At 37.9% G+C, this 12,671-nt stretch overlaps 1 protein-coding gene across 1 annotated transcript in view; it reads left to right on the plus strand.

Moving 5' to 3' along the window:
- PPP4R4 (protein phosphatase 4 regulatory subunit 4) overlaps nt 1-12,671 on the plus strand; it is a 104,134-nt gene that overhangs the window by 24,969 nt on the left and 66,494 nt on the right. Inside the window, exon 3 of the mRNA XM_047863635.1 lies at nt 10,418-10,520. Within this exon, the coding sequence (XP_047719591.1) occupies nt 10,418-10,520 (103 nt within the window). The remainder of the gene's footprint in view (nt 1-10,417; nt 10,521-12,671) is intronic.

Here is a 12,671-nt window from a genome sequence, read left to right on the forward strand (position 1 = left end):
CCCCATGAATAGGGACGTGCAAAGGTGCCAGGATTAGGGTGCAATGGCACTCCAAAATAGAGGGGTTGCAGAGCCCCTAAAATAGGGAGAGGCAAAAGCCTAAAATATAAATGGCACAAAGGTGCCCAATACATAGGTATATGAAATAAACAAGATTAGATATTCAAGATGGAGGTACCCCCAATTTAGTACTAAAGCAGAAAAGCTGCTTTCACAGGAGAATAGGGCCAGGTTAGGTAAATTGGTGAATTGGAGTATGGACCACTGTGCTGCAGGCAAAGCAGCCCAGAGTGGAGATGGTAAATGAAAGAAAAGTTGCCTTATCAACCCTGAGGTTACTCCTCATATCTGTCTCATCCTCTAGGCTAGCTAAGATAAACAGAAGTGCTGCCTCATGTCTGCTCTTTTTTTTTTTAATTTTATTTTTTATTTTTTAAAATTTACATCCAAATTAGCATATAGTGTGACAGTGATTTCAGGAGTAGATTCCTTAGTGCCCTTTACCCATTTAGCCCATCCCCCCTCCCACAACCCCTCCCATAACCCTCAATTTGTTTTCCATATTTATGAGTCTCTTCTGTTGTGTCCCCCTCCCTGTTTTTATATTATACTTATCTTCCTCTTATCTTTTATATCATACTTATCTTACCCTTCAGTTCCATCCACGTAGTTGCAAATGGCAAGATTTCATTCTTTTTGATTGCCAAGTAATACTCCAGTGTGTGTGTGTGTGTGTGTGTGTGTGTGTGTGTGTGTGTGTATACACACACACACCACATTTTCTTTATCCATTCATCCATCGGTGGACATTTGGGCTCTTTCCATACTTTGGCTATTGTCAATAGTGCTGCTGTAAACATGGGGGTGCCTGTGTCCCTTCGAAACAGCACACCTGTATCCCGTGGATAAATGCCTAGTAGTGCAATTGCTGGGTCGTAGGGTAGTTCTATTTTTAGTTTTTTGAGGAATCTCCATACTGTTTTCCAGAGTGGCTGCACCAGCTTGCATTGCCATGGTCCTTTTTTTTTTGATTTCCCACAAATGATCACTCTGTTTCCCTCCAGCATCATCGAGGATCAGCTTTTTTTGAAATCATATGTTTTAAAAAGCATTAGCATTACACAACCTAGTTATACAGTTTCTCTAGTAATTCTCCACAGCTTAGGGGCAGGAATGGGACGGAGAACACGGATGGATGAGTTTGGTATTGGCTGGAGGCACAGGTTGGAAGAGAGAGGCAGTGTCGTGCGTGGGTTTTGGAGTTGTACAGTCTGGGTAACTCTGTGCGGTAATCTTTCTAAATCCTACTGACCTCATCTATAAAATGGAGCTAATAAAAGTACCTAATCGACCTCATGAGATTGCGAGAGTTAAATAATACGACTGCGGGTGAGGAGCTCATTGACCATAATGCGGGGCAGGCAGAGTATTAGATACTATGTTTGTTGTTGTTGCTGCCAGGGAGGAGGAGAATTGAAGAAGGAGGTGATTGGTGAGAGTGTACGTAGTTGGAGTAACGGCCAGGCAGGTTCAGGCTGGGGAGAAAGAAAGAGACACTAGGAGAAATATTAGAAACTGGAGAATTAGAAGGAATCGACAAGTTAGAAGTGGGATGAGGGTGAAAAATGGATTTAGCAATAGAGATATAGAAAAGTAAGAGTTTATGGGCAACAAGTGAGATCCCAGGGTTTGAGACTCTCTTAGAGACGGGCATTTCTAGGTTAAGGGTGTAAGATCCAGCCTGTGACCATGGCTGCTGATGTGAAGTGGAGACAAATTCAGTTTAAATCAACAAATATTTATGGAGATTTTCCTGCGTGCTAGATATTGTGCTAAGAATTGGAGAATGTAAAATTTGGGCGGAACCTCATTGGATTAGAGGGGGTCAAGAACTGGCTGTTTGCTATTCCCCTGAATGCTAAGGTTACCCATGACAATGGCAGGAGCTTGGTGACCAGGAAGACTGAAACTATTACACCAAAAAATGCTTGAGTGGATTGGCTTGTTTTTCATTGGTTGAAGATGGGACTATAAATGGCTCTTTATAATAGGCGCATCTCCCAGTGGGACTACGATAATTAGTAACATTAATTTAGAATTTAGAAGATAGCTGTCCTAAATTCATTTATTTAACCAGTCTTTTTTTTTCCTTCCTCTTTCCTTTTTAGCCACTAGTGTATATATTAGATGATTAACCCAGTTCTTTTTAGTTTTAGGGGAATGGTTTGCTGAGTGGGCTTGTGTCCTCTTTGTTTCGGAGTGAGTATTCTAGAAAGGGAACATGTGCCAAAGAATAGCACAACTGGGCCAAGGAGGAACAGCTCATTTTGTAGCCAGGATGATGGTTCCTTGTGCCTTTCAGTTGAAAGTTGTAGGTTTTGAAGTCTAGGAATCTTACTTTGTAAAAAAAAAAAAAAAAATTATAACATTGATGAAACATTTATTTTAAAATTACCTATCCTATATCAATAAACCGAATTTTATGCTGGTGACTTAAATCTGATTGTCTTTGGGCTCGTTCCAATCAGTGAGGCTCGCACAGATCCACGCATATGTGGTTTATTCATCTGGTGACCAAAGTCAGCAGGGGACAGTGGCAGGTGCACAGCACCCAAGACATTTCCAGGCATGCAAGCTCAGTATCTCACTTCAGTATCTGGCCAAGTCTACTCTTGGCTGCGTCTCCTGTGTCTGATCCACATCTCCGTCCCACACTTCTCCGCGTGCTTGTCTCTAATGCGCATTTGAGTAGACTACATGTTACTCCACGGCGGCTAACTGTTGGCCGCCACGTCACTTGGAACACTCTTACTGTGAAGAGGAGCCCTGGTGCCAGGACTGACAGCGGCGGTGAACAAATTACTCCACATCAGGCGGGCCTTCTGCTTCCTTTGGGCAGACCGCGGCTGTGCCCTTGGTTTATTTCACTCAGCGAGTCTAAAAAATGTGAAGGATTTTGCAGTGTCCTCTTTTTATCGTTATTATTTTTTTGAATTTTTAATTCTTTCTCTATCACGGTAGCTCTCCTGGTTTTGTCTCCAGAGCAGCAGCATCAGCATCACCTGGGAACTTGTTAGAAATCAGATTCTCAGGCCTCACCAGGATCTACTGAATCCTCATCCCTGAATGGTAGGGCTTAGTTTTAACAGGTGCCCCAGGGGGATTCTGGTACACGGTAAAGTTTGGGAACCACTGCTCTAGCATATTGTGGTTACCAACCCGTACACACTTCCTCGAGGTGTTTGACTTAATATATTCCTGCTGAGCTCACTGTATAAATTGGAGACATGAAATCGCCAGTGTTGGAAGTCAGTAATATCTAATGTTGGCAACCTCGTATGGTTCAGCTAATAGTTACTTTGTGTAAAGTAGGGTTTCTTACACATTTTTCTCTTTGAGCGGGAGAAGGGGCAGACATAAGTTATCTGTAGAAATTAAATTTAGATTTTATGTGTGTCAGAGATGATGGTGCTGACAATGGGGGGTCACTTTCTATGTATGTTTTCTCACGTCCTATTTACGGTAAGCCGTGTTACCTGTAGGCTGTTAATTTGGTTTTCTAATACCTCACTGCTCTCAAAATGTAATGGCAATCTGATTTTATTTCTGAGTAGCTTGGTGATGTTGCCAAAGGATTTTATTTTGCTTTAAAGTCCGGCACATCTCAGTGTTGGTTATGCTAGATTGATTTTCTCAGGTAAATGGTGTGCTCTTTTGAATCTTTTTTTTTGTTTAAAAGAAGTTTTATAATTTTTTCTTTTTGAAACACATCCCTCACTTTGGATTTTTTCTTTGGGGACTCCTATTAAAAGTAGGAGTTGGGTCTTCTTTGCCTATCTTTTATATTGCTTTCTCTCAAATCTTTTTCATCTTCTTGTACTTAAAAATTTTTCTTCTTTCTACCTTGTATTTTTCTGAGGGCATTATCTAATGTATTCATGCACCCTTGTGTTCTTTCTAGTTTAGTGTTTTTTGAAATATTTTCTTTCATTTCTTTCCTGAGTTCTGTCACCTGATTTTGAGTTTTCATAATTATGAATGACATGTTTTTTTTTCCCCCATATCTTACATGTTTTCTTTCTTTCTTTTTTTCTTTTTTGCTTGCAGAGAAATAGTAGTTTATAGTTAGCTGTTTGTGGGCATGTCTGTCTTTCACTGTCTTTTTTTAAATGTTTGTTTATTTTTCAGAGTTGGGGGGAGAGGGGCAGAGAGAGAGGGAGACAGGATCCCAAGCGGGCTCTGCGCTGACAGCAGAGAGACTGATGCGGGGTTCAAACTCACAGACCTCGAGATCATGACCTGAGCTGAAATTAAGAGTTGGATGCTTAAGCCGCTGAACTACCCAGGCACCCCTTAGGGTAGTTTTTCTAATTTCAGGATTCTAGAGCTCCCTCATATATTTCTAGCTTGTGTTCAAAATAGGATGCCTTACTTTCTGAGGTTTCTGGGCTCCATGTCTCTACGTTTATTTGGACCTTGTCTTCTCTTTGTGATCTGTTTCTATTTTGTTGAGTTCAGATTCTATTTCCTAGAATTTTTCTTCAGTGTGGGCCTTTGTTCTAGATGTTTTGAGAACTCATAAGGATAAGACTGGGTGAGCTCTTTCAGGCATTATTATGGACATATTGAGCTCATTAGGTACTGGCTATTCAAAATCGTTCATAGTTTTAGCTGCTGTCCATATGTGCATGTGTCTTGGGTTTATGTGGGAAATCTTATCACTTGGTTATGTTGTTGTGCATGAGTTTTTTTATTTTACTCTCCTAGTTGCTCTGTTTTTATGGTGAATTCAGGAAAATTTTAAAAACTATGTGTCTACTGCTGCCGTCTTCCTAGGTGGCCTTCTATCAGTCTTTTTGTATTTATATCCTTTATTTTGTACAGATTTAATGAAGTATTATTAGCATGCAAAGAACTGCACATATTTAAAATGCAATCTGATGAGTTTTGTCATAGGTATGTGCCCATGAAATCTTCACCATGATCAAGATAATAAAACTGTCCGTCACCCTTGAAACTTTTCTCATGCCCCTTGGTAATCCCAACTTCATTTTTTCCCCCATTGTCCGAGCAATGGCTAATCTGCTTTCTGTCCCTATAGTTTAATGTGCAATCCCTGTAATCTTATATGAATGGAATCATACAGTAGTATGTGTTGTTTTTAACACGGCTTCGTTCATCCAGCATAATTGTTTTGAAATTCATCCATGTTGTGTGTATCAATAGTTCATTCCTTTTTGTTGCTAATAGTATTCTGCTGTATAGATATGTTAGAATTTGGTTATCTGCCTGCCCTTTTAGTGAGCATTTGGGTCGTTTCATTCAGTTTTTGTCTATTACAAATAAAGCCGTGAGAAGTATTTGTGTTCCGGTGTTTCTGTGAATACATGCGTTTGTTTCTCTTGAGTGTAAATACCTAAGAGTGGAAAATCTAGGTTGTTTGGTAGGCGTACGTGTAAGCTTTTAAGAGATTGTCAAACTTTCCCAAAGTAGTTGTACCGTTTCCCACTTCCATTGGTAGTAGATGAGAGTTCTTACTCTTGCCGGCGTTTGGTATGTTCAGTCTTTATAAATGTAGTCATTCTGGTGGATGTGCAGTGGTATCTTTCGTGGTTGTAATTTGAATTTACCTAGTGATTAGTTTTGTTGAGCACCTTTTTGATGTGATTGTTTGCCATTTGTATAGTTTCTTTGGTGAAGTTTTGAAACCTTTTGTCTGTTTTTTATTGGATGTTCTTTTTGTTTTGTTTTGGATGTTCTTACTATTATTTAGTTTGAGTGCTTTGTATATTCTGGGTAGAAGTTGTGGTTGGAGATATATCTTGCAGGTATTTTATGCCAGTCTGTGGCTTGCCTTTTTGTTTTTGTGACAGTGCCTTTGAAAAGCAAATGTTGTTAATTTTGACGAAGTTCTTTTTATTTTTTTCTTTTATAATTTATGTCTTTTGTGTCCTATTTAGGAAGTATTTGTCAAACCCAAGGTCACTAAGATTTTCTGCTAAGTTTTCCTTTAGAAGTTTTATAGTGTTGGCTCTTTTTTTTAAAATGTTTGTTTATTTTTGACAGAGAGAGAGAGAGAGAGAGAGAGAGAGAGAGAGAGAGAGAGACAGAGCACGAGAGGGGGAGGGGCAGAGAGAGAGGGAGATACAGAATCCGAAGCAGGCTCCAGGCTCCAAGCTATCAGCACAGAGCCCGACGCGGGGCTGGAACTCACAGACCGCGAGATCGTGACCTGAGCCGAAGTCGGACGCTCAGCCCACCGAGCCACCCAGGCGCCCCAGTGTTGGCTCTCACATTCAAGCCTGTAATCCACGTTGAGTTAATTTTTTATATATTCTTCAGGTTGGGGAGAGTTTCATTATGCTGTACATATGGTTATCCATTTGTTACAACATCATTTGTTGAAAAGATGATCAGTTTCCTCATTGAATCATCTTGTCACCTTTGTCAAAAATCAATCACTTATTTCAATTTGGGTCTATTTCCTGGACACTCTATTCTTTTTCATCGATCTACATGACTATCTTTATGCCAGTGCCGTAGTATCTTGTTTATTGTCGCTTTATAATAAGTTGTGAAATAAGATAGTATTAGCTCTGCTACAACCTTGTTTGTATTCAAATTTGCTTTGATTATTTCAGATCCTTTGCATCTCCATATAAATTTTATTTTTGCTGTAGACGATCATGTTGTCTGTGAACAAAGCCAATTTGACTTTTTTCTTTGCATTCCATAAGCCTTTAATTTCTTTTTACTGCTTATTGCCGTGGCTCAACACAAACCTCCAACACAATGTTGAATAAATGTGGTAATGTGAACATCTTTCTCTTGTTCCCGATTAGGGAGAAAGCATTCATTCTTCTTCCATTGAGTGTGATGTAAGCTGTAAGTTTTTCATAGATGCCCTTTATCTGAAGGGCATTCTTCCTTTCATAGGATTTTTTGGTTTGCTGATAGTTTTAAATCACTAATGAATGCTAGATTTGTCAGATTTCTACATCTTTTGAGATGCTCATGTGTTTAAAGAATTCTGTCGCATCGATTGATTTTTTAAAATAGAACTTTTTATTTTGAGATAATTACAGGTTTATATACTGTAGTAAGAAATAATACAGTGATCCCCACATACCCTTTACCTGGTTTCCCCCATAGGAACATCTTGAAAAACTATAGTACAATATCACAACCGGGATACTGATATTGATATGATCAAGATAGGTAAGATTTCTATCACTGTATAGTTATGTTCATTTCTCTCCTACCCTATACCCATCTTTAACAAACCCTGGAAACCACTAATCTGGTTCTCCATTTGTGTAATTTTTGTCTTTTCAAGAATTCAAGTTACTTTGCCTTTCCATATAAATTTTAGAAATATCTTGTCTATGTCTCCCAAAAATCTTGTTTAGATTTTTGATATAAATTGTGTTAAACTCATACTTTTGTTTTTCATTTTCCAAATGTAACGTATTTATAATTTCAGTGTTCGTGTGTTGAATTTGGTCAAATGTTTTTTTCTGCATTGATTGATATGATCATGCATATTGTTCTTCTTTAACCCATTAATATAATAGATTACACTGATTTTGGATAATGAACCAGCCTCGCATCCCTGGAGTAAAACCCATTTGATCATGGTTTATAATTTCTCCTTTTGCATGTTACTGTATTTTGTTTCCTAATATTTTGTTAAGAATTTTTGAATCTGAGGGGCACCTGGGTGGCTCAGTCAGTGAAGTGTCCAACTCTTTTTTTTTTTAAGTATAATTTATTGTCAAGTTAGCTAACATACAGTGCATATAGTGTGCTCTTGTCTTTGGGAGTAGAGTCCCATGATTCATCGCTCACATAGAACAATCTAGTGCTCATCCCAACAAGTGCCCTCCTCAATGCTCATCACCCATTTTACCCTCTTCATGTCACCCCCCCCCCCCCACCAACCCTCAGTTTATTCTCTGTATTTAAGAGTCTCTTATGGTTTGCCTCCCTCTCTGTTTGAAACTATTTTTTCCCCTTCCGTTCCCCCATGGTCTTCTGTTAAGTTTCTTGAATTCCACCTATGAATGAAAACATATGATATCTGTCTTTCTTTGACTTATTTCACTTAGCATAATATCCTTCAGTTCCATCCACGTTGTTGCAAATGGCAGGATTTCATTCTTTCTCATTGCCAAGTAGTATTCCTTTATATATATACCACATCTTCTTTATCCATTCTTCAGTTGATGGACATTTGAGCTCTTTCCATAATTTGGCTATTGTTGATAGTAAGCGTCCAACTTTGATGTCAGCTCAGGTCATGATCTCACTGCCCGTGAGATCAAGCCCTGCATTGGGCTATGTGCTGACCATGGAGTATGCTTGGGATTCTCTCTTCCCTCTCTTTCTGCCCTTCCCTCACGCATGCACTATCTCTCTCTCTCTCAAAATAAATAAATAAACTTAAAAAAGTTTTTGCATCTGAAAAAAAAGTTTAAAAAAATTAAACAAACAAACAAACAAAAAACCAACAGAGATTTAGTCTCTCATGGGTTTGGAGGCCAGAAGTCTGAAATCACTATCACCAAGTTGAAATGTGGGTGTCAGTGGGGCTTTAAGGAGAATCTGTTGTTTGCCTCTTCCAGCTTCTGGGGGTTGTTGGTATCCCCTGACTTGTGGTGGCATTGTTCCCGTCTCTGTTCTGTGATCAGATTTCTTTCTCCTGTTCTGTCTTCTCTGAGTGTGTCTTTTAAGGACAATTGTTATTGGGGTTATGGCCTAGTTGGATCATCCAGGATGGTCTCTTGGTCTCAAGATCCTTTTTCAAATTAAGATAACATTCACAGGTTCCAGGGTTAGGCTGCAGACATGTCTTATGGAAGGCCACCACTTGACCCACTAGAAGTACAGTTGATCCTTGAACAACACGAGTTTGAACTGCACAGGCCCGCTTATATGCAAAATTTTTTCAGTACATACCTTACAGTACTGTGAATGTATTTATCTCTTCCTTATGAGTTTATGAAGAATATTTTATTTTCTCTAGCTTAATTATAAGATTATAGTATATAATATATATACAAAATATATGTTTATCAACTATTTATGTTATTGGTAAGGCTTCCAGCCAATAGTAGTTAATGTTTTGGGGGAGTCAAAGTTATATGCCGATTTTTGACTGTGTTGGGGGAGGGCACTCCTAGCCCTCATGTTGTTCAAGGGGCACCTGTAGTATATGCAACTTTAATTTCCCTTTTTTGATCTTCTCATCTTGGCCTAGGTCCCCCATTTCACTCGCTACTCATTTCCTTTTTGGTTTTTTGTCTTTTAAAGTATTCACTTTGAGAGCGTCAAGGATAGTGAAAGGATTGTGCTGACCTATATTTCACTCCCATATTGCTACAGGGGGAAAGCTATTCTTCACAATGGGGCAGCTCCGGGTAGAATCAGAATATGCTTCTTCTTAACAGAACTTATTAAACTTGGCAGCCCATAAATATAATGCTGTAAGAAGTCCTTTAAGAAACCATGTTGAGGTCTTACAGATAATCAAAAAAGTTCTGTTTGAAGAGATAAGTAAAAATCATTTCAATTAACATGAATATCATGGCATCAGCCATTAATTAACACGTCAGTTGGTATCGGGTAAGAAAAAGGGGCATTTCCATATGAGGTGATGCCGCATTTACTAGTATCTTTTTAATGCATATTTCAGGTACATGCACATGTTGCGTAGCTAATGCTTTAAAAACAAAGACTTTTCTGCACGGAAATTGTTTTTCAGAAGAATCTGAACACCCTTAACAAGCTAGTTAGGCCCGTAGAGTGTCACTGAGATTATTTTGGTAAAGGCTTAGTGACCTAATGAATGTTATATCTAAAAGGTACTGTATAAATACATCTCACTGACTTTTAAGGAAACTGAATATATCTTTCAGAAGTTTCTGGCAACTCTTAGTGTCAGCCTAGTGCAACAGTGACTTCACTGTGCCGGAAAAAAGTTGTGTGAATCTGCAGTAGTCTATTTTGTTGCTATCCCTGCTCTGGTTACGGTTAATACTTAACCATGGTGAAAATTTACATCTCTGTATTTTTTTTAGAAAGTAAACTGGCAGATCACAGGGAAAAATGAGGTAGAATTTTAAAGTAAGTATTTAAAAATTGCCTCAAGACTTTTAGATTTAAGACATGTATGTAGAGAGAGAATCGCGTTTTAGCATAAGCGTGATTAATATCTTCATGCGTTTGTTATAAGATTTGCTTAATGAAATTTCGGTCTGGTTTGACTTTTATAACTAAATGCTGTGTTTCAAGTTTAAAACTTTGTCAAATGTCTGAGTGTCTATCATGAAAAGCAGATTAATCCCTGCCTTTTATGGTTGTAACCCAGGCATTTGGCTTGTAATTACAAATTTTAAATCTGTGTTTTCTTTGTAAGTGCTGGTCAAGATATCCAAGGAACAAGTGTGATTGCAAATCTTCCATTTTTGGTGCGACAGAATCCTGCTGAGACACTTCGGAGAGTCTTGCCGAAAGTTAGAGTAAGTTGGTACAAAATAAGATTCGAATTTACCATTTTTCCAGTAGCACAGTTGTCGTTGTCAGGAAATTTCAGAGCTTTGGATGGCTGATCTTTTGTGCCTAATCGCGGAGTGGAGGACGCATTAATATACACATTTTGAATTATGATGACAATATTTAGGGAAATTAACTGATGAAAACGGGGGAATACAGACCTTAAGTTGTAAATGTTTCTTAGTTATTTTCTCAGCAGAGACATTTTATTTAATAAAGTTAGGTTTTCAGTAGCTCAAAAATACCTTAATTAGTCTTATGAAATCATAGCTGTCTCATTTGGTATTCTGTTGACTTAAATTTATATTAATAGTATTTCTACAACACTGAAAATGTAATTTAACTATTATTCCTAATAATTACCTTCTGGTGACTTCTACAGAATCACCAAATAAAGATTGAATTGTGGCCATCACATTTTTAGTTTTATACTTACTGCTTCCTATATTCCTTCAGAAAAAAGTTTTCCTGCTTTAAACAAAAATCTTTGATCAGAACATTCTTTTCTCTAATATCTATTGATTATTAATATGTAATATTAAATATTTGATGCATAGTATTTGTTATTTATCTGTAGCTGTGTGCAAAGTGTTGTTCTTATCTGTAAGAACCGGAATGAGCAAAACAGACAACAGCCTGTATGTCCTCAGGGAGCTTATCTATTCATGGGGTCAGGGAGGTTATATACCAATGGGGACTATGGTTGCTAATAGTGACTTTTGTATACTTTGGCTTTCTGTTTGGTTTATAACTTGTTTGTAATTTTGTAATTAATTTATATGTATTTAAAATACTGCAGTTATTAGTGTATTCTTGAATTTTATTCTTAGGCATATATAACGTGGTTCTAGTTGCTGTGATTTAGGTCAGGGATATAGCATGTTATTTTTACAAGATGCCCACATTTCTGTGCAGGCAATATGAATTTTTTTTCTGGGTACAGTGGTGAATTGAGAAAATGCTTATTTTGGTTTTGCATGTGATTCAAAAATGAATCAGACTTTTCCATAGCAATTTTCCCCAGAATCATGCTGTAATTTCAGTGGAATCAAGTCTGCACCATCCCAGTTTAATTTCACATTCAATTTCAGTGACAGTAACTACCTAAGCTTCTTAGCATTACACCTGGAAGTGGCAACTAAACTATGGTAGAAGGGATCGGGTGGTTAGGGGGCCTTGACTAAGAGATTATTGTAGGTAAGTCAATTAGATTTAAAGCTAAAAATATCGAGCATCCAATTCACTCTATGTTGAGCATGCTAAATCTGGTTCACGGACAGCATACTGAGCATTCACGGTTTCATAAAGCAAGAATAAAAGATGAAGGGTAGAGAATAGTGACCTTTAGAGGTCTCTAAATTATTTTGGAAAAAATACTTTTGTTAATGAGTTCACAGTAAAGTCAAGTAGTAACTCCTGAAAAATCTTAATTTCGTGGGACTGCACAAAAAATGTCGCACACTCATATATACAGTGTATTTATACAAAGAATCAAATCTGCTAAAACTATATAACTGAGTTATAGAAGGTAAGATTATAATAAGCTTTTAAGGTAATTAAAGTTAATCCATAATATAGAAGGTTAACTGAATAAATGGATATAAAGAAAATGTATACTAATGAATGTGTACTAAGAAATAAGAAAGCCTTTATTTAGTGCTGATTTTATTAAAAAAAAAAATGTTTATTTCTTTTGAGGGAGGAGGGAGGGGCAGAGAGAATGAGAGAGAGAGAGAGAGAGAGAGAGAGAGAGAGGATCCCAAGCAGGCTCTGCACCCAACGTGGGGCTCAGTCTCATGACTGCAAGATCGTGACCCAAGCCGGAATCAAGAGCCAGACGCTTAACCGACTGAGCCACGCAGGCTCCCGTTCACTCATTTCGTTAGTCAACAAGTGGCCGTTTATTTAGGACTCTCATTTATCCTGTTTTGTCCTAAAAAAGATACCAAAAGGGTGGTGGACAGTCCCAGATTAGATTCTATGTCAGAAGGGCCTAAAGACTCTGGAGAACAATTAAAGAACAATCATAGGAGACTATTTAATAGTGTGATCCTGACTTTATGTAAAACTAGTGAAGAATTAAGCATATTGGGCTTTATGAGAGCAATAATAATAAT

This window comes from Prionailurus viverrinus, chromosome B3, assembly GCF_022837055.1.
Source record: "Prionailurus viverrinus isolate Anna chromosome B3, UM_Priviv_1.0, whole genome shotgun sequence".
NCBI classification, from domain to species: Eukaryota; Metazoa; Chordata; class Mammalia; order Carnivora; family Felidae; genus Prionailurus; species Prionailurus viverrinus.